Raw genomic sequence first — 21,917 nt, 5'->3', positions numbered from 1 at the left:
AACTGACAGCCAAACAATTTTAGATTGCATTTCTTTGTGTATTTTTTTTAATGTGTGGACTCAGTACTTTAATGCTTTGGTGGATATCAGAGAGCAACTTGTGCGGTTCAGTTCTTCCTTCTGCCATAAAGGGTTCTGGGGATCAAACTCAGATTGTCAAGGCTTGGCAGCAGCTGCCTTCCCCTGCTGCTGAGCCCATCTTGGTGGCTCATAAAATAATAAACCTTATGTTTTACATACTTTGCCACGTTGAAAAAAAAAAGGTTTCAATTTAATGAGCGCATTCCCTTTGCTTCTTTACACTGATTATGTTTCCAGACCGGATCACATTTTAGCTGATTGCTTTTAAGGACTACCTAGTATTACGTGGTTTTCCAGAACATTCCAACCCCATTTTCTCAGGGACCAAAAGTCTGAACAATGGTGATACTTTGAGGGAGGCAAGAAGCAGAGTAGAGCTGTGCTTCTGACATCAAAGGCTTTGCAGTCAGAGAAAGGGTGTGGGGGAGGGGCAGCGTCTGTGGAAAATGGTAGTTGGTCATCAAGAGATGAAATCTAGATTGCCAGGGACCCAAACGAAGTCAGCTCACATGTGTGTAAGCTGATATTTCTATGTCAGAAATGTAGGGGACACATCCTTGGGAGGCTACAGCAGGGGCACACTCCTAGGGCTCTGAGGTGCATAAGGGACCGTATGGAACCCACTGAGATGGAGTCAGAAGAGCAGGAGGAATGGTGTGTCTTGTCTTCCGTATTTTAACACAAATTGTCTGCAGCTATGGCTCATACGGTGCTGGTAAATTCTTGCTGATGTCAAGGGCCCAGTATTCTCAGTTTGCTCACTTGTCTATTTATGTATTTGAAGGAGGGCTTCTCTGTGTAGCCCCGGCTGTCCTGGAACTCACTCTGTAGACCAGGCTGGCCTTGCACTCAGAGATCTACCTGCCCCTATATTCTGAATTTATAAGCATTTTATTTACCTTTATAGTATAGATCTCAGGCTGTTTGTGATATTGGGTCTGAGAGGTTAATATTTTTCATATATAATTAATATCATATTTACAATTGAATGCTTTTTAAAGATTTTTTAAAATTTTATTTATATGAGAACACTGAAGCTAGTATGTGTCTGACACACCAGAAGGGGGCATTGGATCCCTTTGCAGACGGTTGTGAGCCACCGTGTGATTGCTGGGAATTGAACTCAGGACCTCTGAAAGAGCAGTCAGTGCTCTTAACCACTGAGCCATCGCTCCAGCCCTATTTTGTTTGTTTGTTTGTTTTTTAATTTTACTTTAAAAATTATGTATATGTCTATTTGTGGGTTTTTTCTCTTTTTAAAAATTATTTTTACTTCATATGTGTGTGTGTGTGTGTGTGTGTATGTGTGTGTGTTGCCTGCATGTATGTCTGTGGGAAGGTGTCAGATTCCCCGAAACTAGAACCACAGGCAGCTATGAATCGAACCCAGTCCTCTGGAAGAGCAGCCAGAGCTCCCAACCACTGAGCCATCTCTCCAGCCCTTGAGTAGTTTCTTTTTTTTCTTTATATTTTTTTGACAAGGTCTTTCTATGTGGCTCTGGCTGTCCTAGAACTCACTAGGTCAATTAGGCTGGCCTTAAACTCACAGTGATCTGCCTGTCTCTGCCTTCCAAGTGCCTCTCCACCTGGTTTATGTGTAGTTTTATAGAGACCCCTGGGACTGTAGTAACAGGTAGTTGTGTGAACTGCCCAGGACAGTGTTGGGGATCTAGTTCAGATCCTCTGCAATAGCTGTGCACTCCTGACTGCTGAGCCATCTCCCTCTCCCTCCCTCCCTCCCTCCCTCCCTCCCTCCCTCCTTCTCTCCCTCTCTCTCTCTCTCTCTCTCTCTCTCTCTCTCTCTTTCTCTCTCTCTCTCTCTCTCTCTCTCTCTCTCTCTCTCTCTCTCTCTCTCTGTGGTGTATGCAAAAGCTCACAGAGCCCAGAAAAGGGTACTGGAGCTGGAGTTACAAGTGGTTGTGAGCCTCCCAAAGTAGATGCTGGGAACTGAACTCAGGTCCTCTGCAAGAGCACTGTGACTCTTAACTACTGTCTCACCTCTCTGGCCATCCCCCTTCTGCTGTTACAGATATGCAGGTAATATTTAAATGAGGAAATAGTTCTGTACATTTTTCTTTAAAACAAGGCCTCCTGTAGCCCAGGCTGGCCTCCGACTTACCGAGTAGCCTAGGCTAGCCTTGACCTTGCTGCCTCTACCTCCCTAGTACTGGGATGAAAGGTGTGCAGAGGAAACACCAGGCTCAAGGTCTTCGAATTGCTGTGACCTCTAAGTGAAAGGAGGCCCTGTGAGAAGTGAAGGCCCGAGAGTACAGGGCCCTCACCCCAAGAACACCAGGAAGGCGCTCCTGGTGACAGTACCAGCTAGAGTAGCTCACCCCCCACCCCAGCACAGGGGTGGGGGGTGGGAGTGGAGGAGGAGGAGGGCTCACCTTGAGATCACTGGCACTCTGAGAGCACCTGTGATTCTGCCCCTGTGGCCTGTGTTACTTTTGTTTCTGCTGTGGTAAAATACCTGAGGAGAGTAACTTTAGGAAGTTAATGCTTCTGGAGGGCGGATGGGTCACAATGGTAAGAGCATGGGGTCGGGGGTGAACTAGCCAATTACAGTGTTCACAGTCAGGAAGCAGGAGAGAGTCCTGACTTGGGGGTGTTCCGCTTCCCTCTCCATCCTGACTTATAGCTAACAGTATCTCACCCACTCACCATCTTCTGGGATCTAACACAGACGGCAACTTTTTGGTTTTCAAGACAGGGTCTCTCTCTGTGTATCCCTGGCTGTCCTGGAATTCACTTTGTAGACAAGGCTGGCCTCGAACTCAGAGACCTGCCTGTTGGGATTAAAGGCACGCACCACCAAGCCCTGCTTGAGACCTTTTGAAAGTTCAAAGAACGTGTGAGTTTTAGAACCTCACGGGTCTGCCTGCTGGGATGTCCTGCCATCCCCAGGGAGATGAGCTCTTAAGGAGAAACGGCAGCTGCCTGGCTCACAGGGAACCAGGGCTTTTAGAGGCTCCCTGGAGAGTGAGACACGGAGAAGAAGACAAAGGGGCTGGCGGGACAGGAACCAATTCCTCAAGAGACAGTCGAGTGTGGCCGCGGTGGAGGAAGAGGCAGCTCTGTACAGGCTGACTAAATTGATCTTGAAGTGGCTGAGGAGCAGGGCTAGGGCTGGAGAACCAGGAAGAGATCTAAACGGATGGGAATTCCAGCTGTCTGCACAGGGTCAATCCCAGTAGGAAGTACCTGGCTCTGCTGTGGGAGGAAACTGGAACTGTATATATAAACATGACATCACAACTCCATGGCATGGTGAAGGGGAAGGTTTTTTACTGTAGGCATGAGAGAGAAACAGCCAGAGGAGCAAGTTCAGAGCCCAGAAAGGAAGTAGGAGCTTGAGCATAGCTCTTAGAGAGAGGTGGGAGGAGGAAGGCCAGGAGAGCATGGGCAAAGGAGAGAGAGAGGGAGAGAGAGAGAGAGAGAGAGAGAGAGAGAGAGAGAGAGAGAGAGACCGAAGGTAGCCTCTGCTAGTGATAAGGGAAAATGCTCCTCTTGGCAGAGGGAAACCGGCTTCACAAGTTCCTGAGCAACGGTGGCTTTTGTCTAACTGCCAGAATTTGGGGAAATGGAGTTTCCTTTGGACCGGACAGAAACCACCAGTCTCTAGGAAGCTGTACACAGAGGCAGGAAGTATTCTGATTGCTCTGTGGGATGAAGGTTTAATCTAAGGGAAGTGGTTTAATCTAAGGGAAGCCTTATTATCTAGGAGGCTGAGGTCACGGGAGAAAGGTTTCAGGATGGCATCTTTACTGGTTCTATAAAAGGAGGAAGAGGGCTGGAGAGATGGCTCAGCAGTTAAGAGCACTGACTGATTTTCCAGAGGTCCCGAGGTCAGTTCCCAGCAACCACATGGTGGCTCACAATCATCTGTAATGAGATCTGATGCCCTCTTCTGATGTGTCTGAAGACAGCTATATATAATGAATAAATCTTAAAAAAAAAGAAAAGAAAAGAGGAAGAGAGAGGACCAGGAAGATGGCCTGCCACTTCAGTCTGATGACCTGAGTTTGAAACCAGGGACTCACTTTAAAAAGCCAGTACTCCTGAGGGAGATGGGAGGTGGAGAAACAGCTGCTCACAGGCCAGCCAGTCCAGAGCAGCTTGTGCAGCGGCAGGAAGAGAGACCTTCAGTCACCCACCAGAAGGGACCCCTCGTTGCACGGTCTATTGGCTGGATCTTGCAGGAACCTGTCCTTTGATTTGTTCTTTTTGTTTTGTTTTCCAAGATAGGGCTTCTCTGTGTAGGGCTGGTTTGTCTAGGAACTCCCTCTGTAAACCATGCTGGCCTGAACTCCTAGACACCCACCAGCCTCTGCTTCTCAAGTCTGGGGATTAAAGGCGTGGGTCATCCCCTCTCATTCCCCCCCACCCACCCACACACACCTTGAGCTTGTTCTTTGATCTTTAAGACCCCTGCAGTGCCATCTTTGGGGGAAGAGAGCAATTGAGGGAAGAAAAAGGACAAAGGCATCTCAAGGCCTAGCCTCTGGCTTTGTCGGCCTGGCCTCAGTTCGTGCTTTGCTGGCCATTGGCTCCATGTGGCGTCCCTTCACCCCACAATGCTCAACCCTTCGTTTGTAATGTTTTCATAGCTCGGGAACGAGGAACATTTAACATCCAGGAACGGTGCAGCGCCCCCTAGCAATTTGTAGACAAGCACATTTGCAGATGTTCCCCAGAGATATAATGGATCCCCCTCTTCGGTGTTGAAGAATTAAGTAGTAAACCATGTCCTGTTTATTAGAATAATGTGTACGACGAGGGGATGGGGGGGGTAGGTAATGGAATTCCTGACAGGAGGGCGGGCTAGCAGGCGGGTTGAGTTCACAGCATGCCGGAACACCAAGCTGCAAGGCTGCCTTGCCAGAGAAAGAACTAGGGGTTGGGGGGAGAGGGCTGGATTCCACCTAATATTTTGTCAAAATACGGCGTGAGAGTGCTCAGGGTGGGGTGGGGTGGGTGGCGTGGGGGTTAGAGTTCTCGTCAGCCCGGAGCAGGGAATAAACACTGTTCCTGGGGCACTGGAGAGGGAGGGCGACAAGGAGCATCCACCATCCTGGCCGAAGCACCGCTGGGGGAGGGAGCCGGGCTCCGCATCTCCCTACCCCCACATGGTTATTTGCAGCCACTGCAAAGAGAGCAGAGAACGGAAGACTGTGTAGAGGAGGGAGAGTGGGCGGGACCACCCCTTCCATCCCTTCCCTTTTACCTGGTCTATATTCAAGCAAATAGAACCGGTTTTCTTGGTGTCCATGGATAAGAAGAACGCTGTTTTAAGGATAAGGGGGCGGGGGTAAAGGGTGGGGGTGGAGTTAGAGCTGAAATAATGGTCTAAAAGATCCACTCTCCAAAAAGGAGAAACTCTGCAAGGTAGTAGAAAGATACTCCTTTTTCATCAGGAATGAATCACAACTACCCTGGTTAGAGGACAAGCCTGGTTCAGAGCGCTTGGCTCCGACCCATTTACTCTGTCTGTAGTCCTAGGAAGATAAGGGAGTACTGGATTATTATTTGTTTCACATTTATTTATTGTGTATGAGAGGGGCATGCAGGTACACACATGTCACAGCTTGTACCTGTGGAGGTCAGAGGACAACCTGTGGTTGTTAATTCTCTCTTTCCACCACATGGGCCCTGGGAATTGAACTCAGGTCTTCAGGCTTGGCCGCAAGCACTTTTACACGCTGAGCCATCTTGGTCCATATTGTTTTAACTCAAAGTCTCACTAAATAGCCAAGGTTGCCCCAAACTTGTGATCCTCCTGTCTCAGCTTCCCAAGTTCAAGAATTATAAATATAGGCCTTTTAATCCTTGGGATAATCTTTTCATATTTATTTATTTATTTTGAGACCGAGTCTTTTGGCTGACCTCAGACTCACTCTGTAGCTGAGGATGACCTTGAATTCCCCCATCTCCAGAGCGTTGGGATTAAAGGTGTGTGTCACCACACCAGGGCTTGCTACAAGCCAGGCAAACAACTCTACCAACTGGGCTCCATCTCCAGCCCCTGGGACAGAACGGTTACTATCCATACCATATTTTCTAGAGAAGGAAATGGGGGTACAGACAACAGTCATAGATAGCCCCAGTATGTTGTGGATTTGAACTTGGGTCTGGTGTGTGCTCTGTGTAGGAGAAGTTCTGTTAGCATCTGGCCTCAGGATGAATGGGTGTGGGAGCAAGCCAGCTCTCCCGACCGAACCAGGAAGGGGCAGGAGCCTCACTCACCAAACATGGCCTTGAGCCTTAGGAAACAGTTGATGAAGTCGTCAAAGTTCACGGTCATGTTATCTTCATCTGCATACCTAGCAACGATCACCTCGGTCACTCTGTTGTTTATCCGGATGCCTAGGAGGCCGATGGTGGGAAGACAATGAGTGAGCAGAATTCAGGCCTAGACTTGACCTCCCAGCTCCCTGCCTCTGGACGGCTGCTCCTCAGCCACCTGCTTTCTCTATTGCCAAGCGCATCTCATAGGAGTTCAAGTTCCCTGAGCGGTCCTGATCACACTCTCTGAAGATTTCCTGAAGGCAGACCAACGTCATCGGGTCATAGCAGTTGAGAGACAGAATATTGAAACATGACTGACTTACAACATCCGCCCAAGATCCCCCCTCCCCCGGGGCCCCACCAGTCTGATAGGCCACTTGAACCTCTAAATGCTCCTGATTTTTAGCTGTTGAAGGATTAATCCAAAGCATAGCAGGGGAGTTGCTGTCTGCAGGCAACCCTTCGTGACTGTACCAGGCTATTCTGGTTGCTAACTATGTGTATATCTCTGTGTGTGTGTGTGTGTGTGTGTGTGTGTGTGTGTGTGTCTACAGTTCTAATGGCTTCTTTGTCAGTTCCCACACCTCTTGGCTCTTTCTTCAAGGGCCATTTACCATCCATTTCTTGATCTTTTTCCACAGGACCTGGAACTCAAGAAGCCCCAGCTTGCCAGAATCATCTTTCTAGGGAGATTAGTCAAGGATAAGAGTAAAGAGGGCATTCTGAGGAGACAGGAGACTTCCACACAGTCTTGGGGCAAGGCTTGAGGTTCCTAAATGCTAACAGCAGAACTGGGATCTCTAGCTGTACCCCTCCCCTGGTCCCACCCCCAGATCTCACCCTCATCCCTGGGAGGGTACTGAGTCAGGCTTGGAAGGGGCGGGGAGAAGATGAGAAACACCCGTTAAGGTTGCTATAGGGCACAAAGATACATCCATGAGATTGACCATCCTTCGACAGACATCTAGGCTAAAGCCCTTTGTCTTGAAGCTCTTGACTGTGGGGGAGAGAGGGGACAGGAAGAAGAGGTGGATGAGAACAATGGGGGGACCAGATGGGGTGGGGATGGACCATGAGGGCAGGGTGGACCACTCACATTTAGCTGACAACTTATTGAGAAGTTTGTGTAGCTCATACATATCTATTTCGTAGTCCTAGGAAAACAGCTGTAATCACCTGCTCTACCCCTGGGGCCCGGTGACCACCTCCCTTCAGCCTCTGCCCCTGGCTCTCTTACCTCCTTAGCCACTATCTCAAACAACTGTATACAATCCTTGTCCAAATCCTTGTCAGTGATGGTCTCCTGGGGAAAAGGATGGAAGGAGTGAGTACTTTTCACACTTCTAACCCTTCCAGCCCAGAGCTTCCTGGTACCTCTTGGAGATGCTCAATTCTGTTGGCTTCATCCAGCAACCTGGGCATAAGAGAGTGAAGGTTTAGGACTAACGGAATCAGAGACTTGAGGTGATCTGGGGAGGACCCTGTCATTGTGTATGGAGCAGTATCTCATAATCTGTTGAATCTGAGCCCTAGTTTCATTCCTATTTCTATTATAAATTTAGAGGGGCTGGAGAGATGGCTCAGTGGTTTAGAGCACTGACTGCTCTCCCAGAGGTCCTGAGTTCAATTCCCAGTAAACATACGATAACTCACAGATTTAGACCTCGCATTATCATGCCTCAGTTTCCGTGAATAGAACATAGGATTGGTGTGTAGCAGGACCAGAATCTGACACCCTGTAGCCCTTGGGAGACCTCGCTGGAGCAAGGCTGGCCCCTCACCAGGTCTCACTGTGTTTCTCCGAGAAGACCCGAAGCAGGAAGTCAGCATCTTTATGGGGCTCAAAGGTGGAGGGGATGATGATGTATTCTCCCGGGGGCAGCCGAAGATGACTGTTCACCTCTCTCGAGTTGGTGAAGATCTCGGAAAAGCCATGGTCCCGATATTTCACGAAGAATTCTTTCTTCAGGTGGATGTCCTGGAGGTTCTGAAACTGTATGTACCCTGGAGGTGGGTACAAGACTAGCATAGGAGAGCAAGGAGAGAGGACCTCCCAAGGTGAGCCATCTTGTGGGCAGGACTGATGGTGGGTACCAGGACCACTGCTGTGGCCTGGACATCTCCCACATCCTCAAAACCTCCAGTGTGGTCTCATCCTTCCCCAACTCCCACCATTGGGTAATAAGAGTTAGAATCCTAACTCAGGGTTCCCCAGAACTTTTCTCTGGATCCCTCCCCTTGCCAATCCATATGTTGCCAGCAGGGAGCTGGGTGCCTGCCCAGGAGTAAGCCTGATGTACCTCCTTTGGGACCTGAAAAAAAATTAAGAGAGAGAATCAGATCTTCAGGGCAATGAAGGGGGCTCTGGTCATCAGCTAGGTGAGAGTGCACGGTGTGTGTACCTGTGTGTGTGCATGTGAGCACAAGTGTGTGAGTAACTGCAGAGGCTATTCAACACCCTGGCTTATCTTATTTTGAGACAGGGCCTCACGGAGTAGACCAAGATGGCATGCAACTCATGACAGTCCTCCAGCCTCTGCCACTTGCACATGCTAAGATGACAGACACCTCACGGATTAAGCTCATCACACGCTTATCCTAGCAGGGGTGCTGGGGTACTAAGGCTGGGTATATCCTCCCTCAACCTTAAAAATGTTGAATTTTTTAAAAATGAGCTTTGTTTCTTATTACTTAAAAAGCTCCATATTTATTTAGGTTTCTGACTCTGTGCTGTGTCTTCAATATTGTCCTGCTCCTCAACAAGGAAAACGAAGAAGGCTTCATGAGTTTTGAGTGTCGTCCTTGTGTAGGGGCCAAAGTAAGCACTGGCCCTTTCTTAGAGACTTATTTATTTATTTTATATAAGTACACTAGAGCTGTCCTCAGACACACCAGAAGAGGAGTTCAGATCCCATTACAGATGGTTGTGAGCCACCAGGTGGTTGCTGGGATTTATACTCAGAACCTCTGGAAGAGCAGTCAGTGCTCTTAACCACTGAGCCATCTCTCCAACCTAAGCACTAACCTTTTAAAAATTCTTTTCCAATTGTTTTATCTATATGAGTGTATTGCCTGCCTGTTTGTATGTTGAGGTTGTGAGCTGAGCCACCCTGTCGGTGCTGGGAACTGAACTCCGGTCTCTGGAAGAGTAGCAAGGTCCCCTAACCTTGACCTTTTTGTTTTTCCATTTAATTTATTTTGTGGGCGTGTGCTTGCTTGTGACATGCACGTGGAGATCAGAGGATAGTTTGAGGAGGTAGGGGGTGGGGCTGGGGGACTGACATAAGGTCATCAGGCTTAGAGAGTGGCAAATGCCCTTCTCACTGAGCCCTTCTCTCTGGCCCCCACCCTTAGACTTCACTCGTTGAGAAGACTGTGCTAACTGAACAGCCTGACTCACTGCATAGGAAAAGCAGCCCCTCACTCCACTTCTGGTTTCCTCACTTCCGGTTTTCTCCCCTTGGGATGGGGCCCCGCATGTTGGGTGAGCTGTTTACTGCTGAGCTCCTGGAGACTAACCAGGGGCTTGGCATGCATTTGGATTTGTGCAGTGTGTAAGAGGATGGCTAAATGCATTTGGGGATCTTGTGACCCACGTGGAAAATGGGTCAGAGTGGGGACCACAGTGGCCTCTACAGTGAGGAGCTTCGATGGAGCGGCTGAGACCACACTTGGGTGGGGGTGTTGCTGACATCTCTTGTGCTCAAGAATCAGGACACCCTCAGCCTCCACCTTGGCCCCTCCAGTGTGAGCATGTGTGGTCACCTTCCCTCCTCTGCCTGCAGTCTCCTGTTCTCAATGGGCAGTAATAACTGTGCTGTATCGAGACTTTGGGGTGATGCCTGACACAAAGAAAGTGCTAGTTGGTGTGGTAGGTTTAAAAAGAAAAAAAGAACAGAGTCGGGGACAGAAGAGATGACTCAGGGGCTAAGAGCACTGGCTGCTCTTGCAGGGGACCTGGGTCTGATTCCCAGTACCCACATGGTGGCTCAGAATTATCTGTAACTCAGCTCCAGGGGATCTGACACTGTTTTCTGATCTCTGTGGGTGTCATATCAGGCATATGTGGAACAGAGACATACTGGCAGGAAAACTTCTGCAAGAGAGAGACAGAGACAGAAGGAAGGGGAGGGGAGAGCGAATGCACAGAGGCCCAGGAAAAGCACAAGATAGCACCACCTCAGCAGCAGGGCTGTGCAGCCTTCAGGGTGACTCACACTCACAGAGGCCTTAGGGGGTGAAGCATACATCTCTGAGTTCTAAGTAAACTAGCCTGATCTTTAGAGCAAGTTCTAGCTGAGGCTACACAGGGAAACAGTGTCTCAAAAACAACAACATCCAAAACTAAAACACACACACACACACACACACACACAAACCCCAAAACCCAACAACAACAAAGGGACAGAAAAAGAAAAGACAAAGACAAGGAGCACACACTTTAATCCTAACACTGGGGAGGTAGAGGCAGGTGGATCTTTGAATTTGATGTTTGCCTGGTGTATGTGGCAGAAAAGGAGGGGGCGGGGAAAGAGGAAGAGGAGGAGCAGGGAAAGGAAGAAGAGGAGGGAAAGGAGGAAGAGGAGAAGGAGCCAGAGGGGCAGCACAGGTGGCTGGGGACCCGGGAGGCACACCGAGAAGATGACAAAGCCTATGGTGAGCAACTGGGGTCCCTCTCGAGCATGCCTCCAGTTCTTCTGCATCAGCGCCACCAGACAGGTGCACACCGTTTCGTTTATCTCAGAGCCATCCTCTGGGTCATCCACTTCCGAGAGAGAGATCCTGAACTGGGGGTTGCTCCAGAATGTCTCTGTGGAAGATTCAGGTCAGGGCGGTTGTCCTGGACTGAGCCCTTTTGGGGTGCACTGAGACTCCAGCCCTATGTCTGCCTGACTGCCCTCATCCACCCTAACTCTGTGAACTCCTGCCCAGGCCTAGTTCCTAGGCTGCCCTCACCCACCGGGGTAGTTTCTGCAGCCCCCTGCAGTGCTCCCTCTTCGCCAGCTGCCCTCATAGAAGGTTGTGTGCCAGCATCTCTTGTAATCCCAGGGGGAGAGTGCATCGGGGGTGAGGTTGCAGATCTCCAGCAATGTAAAGTTGCTCATGAAGTCTTCATAGGACATCCTGGAGCGGGAGTGGAGATGGTGAGGTACACTCCACAGCTATACCTACAGGTCCTGACTGTGGAGGGACCCTAGGACCTCCTCATCCAAGGCACACAACACAGAGAAGATTGTAGGGGGACGAGGAATGCCTGTGAGGAGTCTGAGGCTCCCCCAAGCCTCACTGACCAGAACTCTCCATCTTCCTTCTTGTGTAGCAGCTGGATCCGAATGTCCGGGCTCACCTCTTCCCACTCCTTGGCTCTGCAGAGAGAAAACAGTGGATGGGACGTGCAGCTACCTTCAGAATTCCTGTAAAACCTTGCAGCACTGGGGACAAGGGTTGGCCCCACGGTGATGCTGGCTTCCATGGGGACCCTGTTGTGTCTTTTGTCCCCTTCCCTCCGGTCACAGTCCCTACTTGTCACTCCAGGCTCCATTCCATTCGATCCGGCCCCAGGGATTCTGGATCCGAATCAGAGTTTCTAACTTGTCTTTGTAGTAGATCTGCGGGGAAGGGGAGGCGTGATTGTTCAGGACATGGCTAAGTCAGGCGGGAACTCTCACATACCTGTGACTCCTAAGGGAGGCCGTTTGCTTGTACTCACATCCTCTACGCCAGTTACCGAGTAAGCGTGTCCTCTCACCAGCATATTATGGGTTATCGTTTCTACATCATCATTGTTGGTGACCTACAGAAAAGAAGGGAAAGTGTTTGAGACCCGGCCTGGAAATCCTAAGGAAGCCATTGTTTTCTGCAGTTCATAACACGCATATTGTCTCTACAGGGTGGGGGGTATGTCTAATGCGGCATAGAGGGTGTGAAATTCTCTCGTTTTAATTCTTAAAATCTCTAACCAACGATTCTTTAACTCCTGACTCTCCCGCCTCAGCCTCTTGAGGGTTTATAGACATGAGACAGTACACCTTGATTATAGTTTACACACACACACACGGACACACACACACAGAGTGGGGGCACAGAAAAAGGGAGATAGAGGGAGAGAGACAATAGAGGTCTCTTGTATGTGTGTGGCGTGTGAACACCTAGATGGCCAGAGAAAGCCACTGAGTCTCTTCTGCCATTGCTCTCAGTATGTTTTAAATAAATGCTTATTTTTATGTTTTGCTTACATGCTTGTCTGTACATGTGTGCCTGGTACCCTGGGAGACCAGAAGAAGTCACTGGATCCCTGGGAACTGGAGTTACAGGTGTTGTGAGCCATCGGCTGGGAACTGAACCCACGTCTACGGCAAGAACAGCCAGTGCTCTGACTCGCTGAGTCATCACTCCCATGTCTCTGTCTTATACTTCGAGGCATAATTTCTCACCGAACCCGAAGCTCTTTGCTGGCCAGCAAGTTCCAAGGATCCATCTGTCTTTAGGCTCAGCACTGGGGCTACAGGCAAACATGGCCATGCCATTTTTTTGTTTGTTTCGTTTCGTTTTGTTTTAAGTGGGTGTCAGGGATTTGAACTCAGATCTTACATTAAGAGCAAACGCCTACTGAGCCATCTCCCCGGCTCCTGCACTTTGCAAGCAATTGCTGATTCATGCAGTAGTACAGGGAGAGCCTGTGTGCCCCTGAAATGATTCCCCCTGTCCATCTGCAATACTGTACCACAAGCAGAGTGTGGTGGGCGAGCTTACAGCTCCAGCACTTGGGAGGTGAAAGCAGGCAAGTTTCTGTGAGTTTGAGGCCAGCCTGGTCTACATAGTGAGTTCCAGGACAGCCAGGGCTACATAGTGTGAGACCCTGTCTCCAAACAAAACAACAAAAACCCCAAATAAACTGTAAGACAACAAAACAAAACAAAAAAGCCCACAGAACAAAGTGAGCTCCGGGATGCTAGTTTCGAGGCAAACTGTACGTCTCTCTAGGGTAAGGATTTTGTATGTGTATGGAGTGTTTTTGCCTGTGTGTGTCTGTGCACTATGTGTGTGCACTATGTGCACTGTGTGTGTGCACTGTGTGCACTGTGTATCTGTGCACTGTGTGTCTGTGCACTGTGTTTGTGCACCGTGTGTGTCTTGCACTGTGTGTGTGCACTGTGTGTCTGTGCATTGTGTGTGTGCACTGTGAATCTGTGCACTGTGTGTGTTTGTGCACTGTGTGTGTACTGTGTGTGCACTGTATGTTTGTGCACTGTGTGTGTGCACTGTGTGTCTGTGCACTGTGTGTCTGTACACTGTGTGTGCACTGTGTGTCTATGCATTGTGTGTGTGCACTGTGTGTCTGTGCACTGTGTGTCTGTACACTGTCTGTGCACTGTGTGTGTGTCTGTGCATTGTGTGTGTGCACTGTGAATCTGTGCACTGTGTGTGTTTGTGCACTGTGTGTGCACTGTGTGTCTGTGCATTGTGTCTGTGCACTGTGTGTGTCTGTGCACTGTGTGTGCACTGTGTGTGCACTGTGTGTGCTCTGTGTGTCTGTGTACTGTGTGTGTGTGCACTATGTGAATCTGTGTACTATGTGTGTGTCTGTGCACTGTATGTGTACTGTGTGTGCACTGTGTGTTTGTGCACTGTGTGTGTGCACTGTGTGTCTGTGCACTGTGTCTGTACACTGTGTGTGCACTGTGTGTGTCTATGCATTGTGTGTGTGCACTGTGTGTCTGTGCACTGTGTGTTTGTGCACTGTGTGTGCACTGTGTGTGTGTGTGTATTGTGTGTGTGCACTGTGTGTCTGTGCACTGTGTGTGTCTGTGCAGTGTGTGTTTGTGCACTGTGTGAGCACTGTTATTGTGCACTTCGTGTGCACTGTGTGTGTTTGTGCACTGTGTGTGCACTGTGTGTGTGTGTGTATTGTGTGTGTGCACTGTGTGTCTGTGCACTGTGTGTGTCTGTGCACTGTGTGTTTGTGCACTGTGTGAGCACTGTTATTGTGCACTTCGTGTGCACTGTGTGTGTTTGTGCACTGTGTGTGCACTGTGTATGTCTGTATACTGTGTGTGTGTGCACTGTGTGTGTCTGTTCACTGTGTGTTTGTGCACTGTGTGTGTGTACTATGTGTGTGTCTGTGCACTGTGTGTGTCTGAGCACTGTGTGTGTGCACCGTGTGTTTACAGTTTCCACAGAGGGCAGAAGGAGGCCACAAGAAGGCTTTGGATCCCCTGAGACTGTAGTACAGGTGCCTGTGAGCTGCTGTGTGGGCGTTGGGAATTGAACCCTGGTCGTCTGGAAAAGCAGCCAGTGCTGTTAATCACGGAGGGCACTCCCAGCTCCTTCCTAGCGTTGTCATGGGTCACTGGTGGTCACCTGTGCAGCTTTTATCACATATGTAGTTTCATGGATCCATCACCAAAGCGAGGGTGTGGGTCATGTTCTTTACTGCACGCATCTATCTCTAAAGGGCCTTTGTGGCCAGGCTTCCTCATCCTCTCCTTCCTCCAGGACGATGCTGTCATTACGAGAAGGTCATATAGAGGCAGATTTCACCCTATTCATAGGGGCAGTTGTTTATTCTATGTTGTACTTAGTTGGCTTAACTTAATTAATTCTATGTATTCAGTTGGTTTAACTTAATTGATTCACCTGCAGAAAGGCAACTAGATTGCTTCAGGCTTTGTGGGGAGTAATTTCTCCTCTGCCTTTTCAGTAAATGCTGTCCCCATAACTACTGGTATACGGAAGCACTCTGGGTACATTTATTTATGCGAACAAATATTTGCTGGGTGCCTATTGCATGCTGGGTATCGTCAAAAGGGTCCAGTGATGAATGAATCAAATAAAGGCCACTGCCCTTCTGGAACCTTCTTCCTCCCTGGAGAAGATAAACTATGAAGACTTGCATCATGAACTCAGCATCACAGAAAATACTAAAGAGAAAGTCAAAACAACACGGAGGCTATGCCTGCTGGGAACAGCCATTCTGCACCACAGGCAGACAAAGAAATGTTCAGGAAATGGGTAGCGAGTGACGAGATGTTTGGGGAAAGACTTGGGGTCGGGATGGGGAGCAACAGCAGGCTCAAAGGCGCAGCAGCAAGACCCGGCTCGGCTTACTTCGATGGAACAACCCATGAGGGAAGACTTCTCCAGGGCTTTCCTGAGGAGCCTTAGCATATTGTCAGGGGGCTTCTGGAGCCGAATGCACTGTGCAACGCCGCCTGTGAAGTCTTCCAACCCCTCCAAGGTGCTGCCTCCAGCCAGCGCTTCATAGGATCCACTCAGCCTGCAGGCAGATAGGCGCTGTTAGATGTGAGTTGGAGCGAACAGTCAGCGAAGGAAGTGAAGCCTGCCTTATCATGGCCTGTCTCTTCCCCCGGCTCAGCTAGTGGCCTGGCCCACCTTCCTTGGCAGCCAAGGCCACGCAGCTCAAGGTCAGCCTGGTTCCTGGCCGGGGCAACTCACTTGGCGTAGGCCTTCTCCAGCAGGGCGCTCCAGAACTCCTGGCGACGGGAGGAGTGCACGAACACCAGCTTGTTGTTCTTAGTCGGCAGCCGGTCGTCCACCACTACGTTCAACCACCGCCCAAACTGCCAAAGCTGTGGGTGGCAAGGAGACTTTTGGCTGCATGCAGGTGAACTCTGTCGGTAGACTGCCCCCTAGTGGTCACTACAAGAATATACTAGCGACAGTTTTACAGGAATTTTTGTAAAAAAAAAAGTGTGTGTGTGTGTGTGTGTGTGTGTGTGTGTGTGTGTGTGTGTGTGTGTGGAGGGGGGAGCGAGAGAGAGAATCTGTCTGTCTGTCTGTCTCCTTCTACCATGCTAGTTTTAGGGATCGAACTCAGGTTGCCAGGCCTGGGGGTAAGTGTACTTATCCACTGAACCATCTTGACCAAGACCCAGCTCATTCCTTAGAATAGGCGAGGGAAAATCAACAAAAGACTTAAAATCCTAAAATCCCTTTCCATTTCTGCACCTCCATCCCCACCTCCTATCTTGTCAAGAAAACCTCACCCACATTCAGACTGACGCCCCTATCCTGCAAAAAAAAAAAAAAAAAAAAAAAAAAGGCAGCTGGAGATTAGGATTTCAGAGACCTTAAAATCCTCTCCCCATTTTATGACAGTTAGAATTGTTCCTTCATGGCTTAAAGAGATTTTCAATGTCATGATACCTAATGTGCATTTGTGGATGCAGGGACACACACACACACACACACACACACACACACACACACACACACACACACACTTATAATAAGAACAGGAAGAGAGCCACAAACAGCTAATTATTTTCTTTGGGGCTTAAAAAAATTAGCGTTCATGATTTCTTTCATAAGCAGATATTTCTCTGAAAACCAGTGTCCTCAATCAGTGTCATGTTTGAAAAACAAAATAAGTACATACATGATCTCTCCCCTCCATCTTCCCCTCCCCCTCCCCCTCCCCTCTCTTCCCCTCCCCCTCCCCCTCCCCTCTCTTCCCCTCCCCCTCCCCCTCCCCTCCCTTCCCCTCCCCCTCCCCTCCCTTCCCCTCCCCCTCCCCTCCCCTCCCTCCCCCTTCCCCTCCCTCCCCCCTTCCCCCCTCCTCCCTCTCTTCCCTCCACTCCCTCCCCACTTTCTGGTCTTCCGTTTACCTGGAAATAAAAGATACCGGCATAGTTTTTCTTGAAGTTCTGACTTCTGGGCACCACACGGGACAGCAGTTTGGGGCAAGTGGTAAGTGAGCCTATGGCGGCCAGCAGCCAGCAGTCCCCTTGAAGGCAGGCAGGGGTTGCCTCTTGTGTGTGGAGGCCCCAGATCCCAGCCCCGGCAGGCCCAGGGATCCCCCTGCAGAGACCCCTTTGCCTTTTCACTGAGAAGTGTTGGGAAAGGAGCCAAATGGGGAAACTGAGGGGGTTTGGGTTCTGGGACAATGAACTCATGTCCCTGTTCAGTCTAGGGAGTCACAGATCATGGCGACATGCTTTGGTTTGGGGGAACTGGGGTTAGGCTGCTTAGCATCCTGCTTGCTCTCAGGACGGGCTCCTATCTGTTGGACATGTCCAGTAACCTTCCTCTGTGCCCCCCCCCCCCATTCTGTGCACAGTTTGTAGTAGTGGCCAATGGCCCAAGATGTCTCCTGAAACACTTTTGGAATCTCAGTGTTTGGGTGGTGGATTGTAAATTCATTTGTCACCAACCTGTTCTACAGAGTGAGAAACTTGTCTCGAGCCCCTCAAGAGCTGGAGCGATGCTCCACAGTTAAGAGGATACTTTCTCTTCTAGAGGACAGGGAGTTAAGTTCCCAACATCCACATCTGGTCATTCGCCACCACAGGTAGCTCTAGGTCTAGGGGAGTCTGACAGCGCCCTCTTCTGGTATCCATTGGCACTGCACTCATACGCACATACACACAAAATTAAAAAGGAAAATCGTGCCTGGCAGCAGTGGTGCGTGCCTTTAATCCCAGCAGGCAGGAGGCAGAGGCAGGTGGATTTTTGAGTTTAAGTCCAGCCTGGACTGTAGATTTAGTTCCAGGAAAGGTAGGGCTACAGAGAAACCCTGTCTCAAAAAATCCAAAAGAAAAAAAAAAAGTGGATGGGGTGGTGCAGAGAGGTCTTGTTGCTCTATCATGAAGACCAGAGTTCAGCTCCAAGCACCCAAATAATATACCTCACAAACACCTGTAATTACAGCTCCAAGGGATTGGATGCCCTCGTCTGGCCTCTGAGGGCATCAGAATACACATGTGTGCACACTCAATCACACACACACACACACACTCACACACACACACACACACAAAGAAAAAATTAATGTAAAAAAAGAAAGATACCTCCCACATCACCCACATTGCTCTGTGTCTATCCACTGTGAGTCCTGGAGCTAGCTGAAGAAGGAGTACAGTCATCAACTGCCATCTGCCCCCTGGGATCGGACCTCAGTGACAGCCCGGGTAAGAGGTGTGAATTCCAGGGCCTGGCCAAGCTTTTGGGCCCTGGCAAGGCTGTGTGATGACTAGAGACTGCTGAGTTTTGGAGGGAGGCTGCAGGCGGGAGGGAAGGCTAAAGACTGCAGTCATCACCAACAGAAGGGCACTCAGAGCTCACTGTTTCTCACCCTCCATTCCCAGCATCCCATCCCTCTGGCCCACCGAGCCACAGAGGCGGCTGTGTTTCTAGGGCTCCTTGGCCTCTTGTGTACTTATTTCTGCCCCTTTTCCTGCCACAAAGAGAAAATACAGTGGTCTTGGTGCCTGCCCTGGTGATGAGGAGTGGGGAGGGGGCTGAGGCAAGTGCTCAGGGGGGAGGCGGCAACCTGCTCCCCAGGGTGACAGCGTGGGACCCCTCTGACCTCTCACCCATTATTTGAGGGCCCATGCTAAAGAAGCTTTAGTGCCTGTGTCAGACAATCTGTTGACTTCTTTCTCCTCAAAGGTATGACCCAACCCTTCTCCTCTTTATTTTTTATTTTTCTTATTTTAAAGACAGGGTCTCCTATAGCGCAGGCTAGCTTTAAACTCACTGTATAGCTGAGGATGACCTGAAATTTCCCCCCTCCTCCCCCTCGATCCCCCACCCCTCACCCCCAGCAAGGTCTCTAGGCTCTGGGCTAGCCTGGAACTCACTATGTAGACCAGTCTGGCCTTAAATTCATAAGTAATCCTCTGGCCTCATCTAGATCTTGGGACTGCAGGCACATGCCACCATACCCCGTTTCTGTGATGCTGAGGATTGAACCAGGGCTCCGTGCATGCTAGCCAAGTATTCTGGCCACTGAGATACACCGGAGCCCCATAATCCTTTGTATTCTATGGGTCACGTTCAGGGATTTCTCCTAACAAAACATGGTGGAGATTAGTGTGTGTGTGTGTGTGTGTGTGTGTGTGTGACATTTCTATGTGCATAGAGGTCAGCGTGGGGGCCACTGGATTCCTTAGATCTGGATAACGGACTTGTTACTTAGGTGCTAGGATCTGAACTCTGGTCTTCATCATTTGTTCTGTACGAGCTCTCAACTGCTGGGCTGTCTCTGCACCGGACTCCAGTTACCAGGCCTTGGGTGATTTATCCACACATCAACAAGTAACTGCCTTATCACCTCAGCCTACTTCCAAACCAGACAACAGCAGGGACAGGAGGGACACAGGGGTCCATGTTACACTTCTGCTGACTGTCATCTCTTGAAAGGGGATCAAGAAAGAAACGGTGAGTCCTAACTCTTCCTTGAGAGCCATCTGCATCTCCCTTCCCCCATCCCAGCCTCTTTTCTTCCCATTTTCCTTGTGGGTGGAGGCCAGTGCCCTAGCCCCTACTTACCCAAGAGCCCTTGGCAGATGTCCGTGGGAGAGGAGTCATTCGTAATGAATTGGGGGTTGTGTATGATATCCTGTGGTAAAGGAATAAGAATGTCAAAGGGTGACGGTCCCCTTCCCCAGCTCCTTTTCCCTCTGACTTCTATGTTAGCAGTAGGGGGAGGCTGAAGCCTGAGTACAGCCTGGGCCTGGGTGCCAGGGTGCCAGCCCCTGATTAAACTACGAGGTTTGGCAGAAGCATGTTCAGAACTGTTCCCAGTTCTGATGGCTCTGATGGCACTGAAGCCCAGTGCCAGGGCCTTCCCTCTCTCCCAGTGCCCACCTTGGGCCGTTGCCAGTAGATGTTCTGCATGTGTTTAGAGCCGGGGCCCAGATCCTTGAAGCCTATAGACTTGGGTTCGGCAGGGAAAAAGGGGTCTTCGAACAATTCTCCCTTCCTGAGACATGCTGCTCGGAGGTCCTCATAGTTCTGATTCTTGTAGTTGTAGGCATTGTGGTGCTGGCCCACACCCTTCTCCTTGAGCCTGTTGCTGCTTATGGTAGCCACCATTCCATTTTCAGCATAAGAAATGTCTGTTCAATTAAAAAGGAAAAAAGAAAAAAGACCAATAACCCAGTTTGGAATGGTACTGTAGAGGGGCAGGGGGGCACACCCGGAATCACAGCTATTTGCAAGGTGGACGCAGAGCAGGGGCTGACTGTCCTCAGCCACAGGGATTTTCGTTCTGTAATATTTACTTACTTTTATGTGCCCTTGCTTGTGTGCCTGAGTGTATGCCTGTGCACCGTGTGCTTGCAGAGGCTCACAGAGGTCAGAAGGGGCATCAAATCCCCTGGAACTGGAGTTACAGATGGCTGTGGCTGTTATGTAGACGCTGGGAATCAAAGGTCCTCTGCAAGCGAGCACTGTGCTAGTGCTCCTAACCATTGAACCATCTCCAAGCCCATTTTTAAAAAAGATTTATTTATTATGTATATAGTGTTCTGCCTGCATGTGTTCCTGTATGCTAGAAGAGGACGCCAAGATCACATCACAAATGGTTGTGAGCTACCATGAACGCAGGACCTCTGGAAGAGCAGTCAGTGTTCTTAACCACTGAACCATCTCTCCAGCCCAAGGCCAATTTTTAAAGTAAAGATTATTTCTCTCTCTCTCTCTCTCTCTCTCTCTCTCTCTACCTACCTACCTACCTACCTACCTATCTATCTATCTATCTATCTATCTATCTATCTATCTGATCTTACTATGTAGTAGTTCTGGCCAGCTTAGAACTCATGTAGACCCCACAGAAATCAACTTGCCTCTGTCTCCCAGGTTCTGGAATCAAAGGTTGGTCCCACCATACTCAACTTTATTTAATTAAAAAAATGTATATGAGTGTCTTGCCTGAATATATGTCTGAGCAGGTGCATGCAGTACCCATGGAGGCCAAAAGAGGATGCTAAATCCTTTGGAGCTGGAGTTAAGATGGTGGTGAGCTACCTTCTGTGGGTGCTGGGAACTGAACTGGGGTCCTCTGGAAGCACAGTCAGTGCCCTTAACTGCTGAGCCACCTCTCCAGAACCATAAATCTACAACCATAAACCTGTGTTTGTATGAGTGTATGTGTAAGTATGTTATGGGAAGTGTTTGGGGGAACAGATGTTAGATCCCTGGGAACATTTGCAGGATGCCCAGCTTGATCCACGGGTGCTGAGTTCTAAACTCTGGTCCTCATTCTTATGTACCAAGTGCTCTTGGCTGTGGAGTGGTCTCTCCAGGGCCATAGTGCAAATACCACATTTGTAGAAAGCTTAGGTCAAATGACAACCTGCCTCTGAAAACAGGAATGGCATGGACAGTTTTCAGAAGAGCAAGGCCACCAAGAGATGTACCTTTCATGCTCACAGGTGGGAGGAATGACAAGGTGAGAAGGTAAAGACATTGGAGTGTTGCAGTAATTATTAAAATGGATGGTTTATCTGTTTATCACACCCCCTGGTTTCACTCCTCAGGCACCACTTAATATGGGGCCGAACGCACAGACTCTGTCACTCGGTCCACGAGCCACACTCTCCACAGATTCCCTTTCCAGGCGGTTCACCCCGCCCGCCCTGGTGCTTCTGCCCCGGCGTGTTTCTTTACCCCACCGCCCGGCACAAACATGGCTTTAAGACCCAATAGCTTTTCATACAGGTTTATATATTAAATCCTCAATTCACAGACCCTCTACACAATAAGATTATGTTCAATGGACAAAGATACAAACTGCCCTTACA

The 21,917-nt window shown here is 49.5% G+C and overlaps 1 protein-coding gene across 1 annotated transcript; it reads right to left on the bottom strand.

The window, feature by feature from the left end:
* Positions 1-5,075: 5,075 nt before the first annotated feature.
* CAPN11 (calpain 11) lies at positions 5,076-21,540 on the bottom strand (the record flags this gene model as incomplete). Its single annotated transcript, XM_080917452.1, has 22 exons — positions 5,076-5,227; positions 5,309-5,367; positions 6,328-6,447; positions 6,545-6,623; positions 6,984-7,052; positions 7,302-7,366; positions 7,466-7,523; positions 7,607-7,672; positions 7,744-7,783; positions 8,151-8,362; positions 8,670-8,681; positions 11,004-11,179; positions 11,330-11,493; positions 11,661-11,735; positions 11,893-11,978; positions 12,080-12,163; positions 15,478-15,646; positions 15,826-15,959; positions 16,998-17,116; positions 19,663-19,732; positions 19,981-20,231; positions 21,534-21,540. The coding sequence occupies 22 exons, from the start codon at positions 21,538-21,540 to the stop codon at positions 5,201-5,203; spliced, it is 2,142 nt and encodes a 713-aa protein (XP_080773578.1). The 3' UTR covers positions 5,076-5,200.
* Between the last annotated feature and the right edge of the window lie 377 nt (positions 21,541-21,917).

Source organism: Micromys minutus, assembly GCF_963924665.1.
Source record: "Micromys minutus genome assembly, chromosome: 5".
Lineage (NCBI taxonomy): Eukaryota > Metazoa > Chordata > Mammalia > Rodentia > Muridae > Micromys > Micromys minutus.
This window is presented reverse-complemented; position numbering and strand designations above follow the sequence as displayed.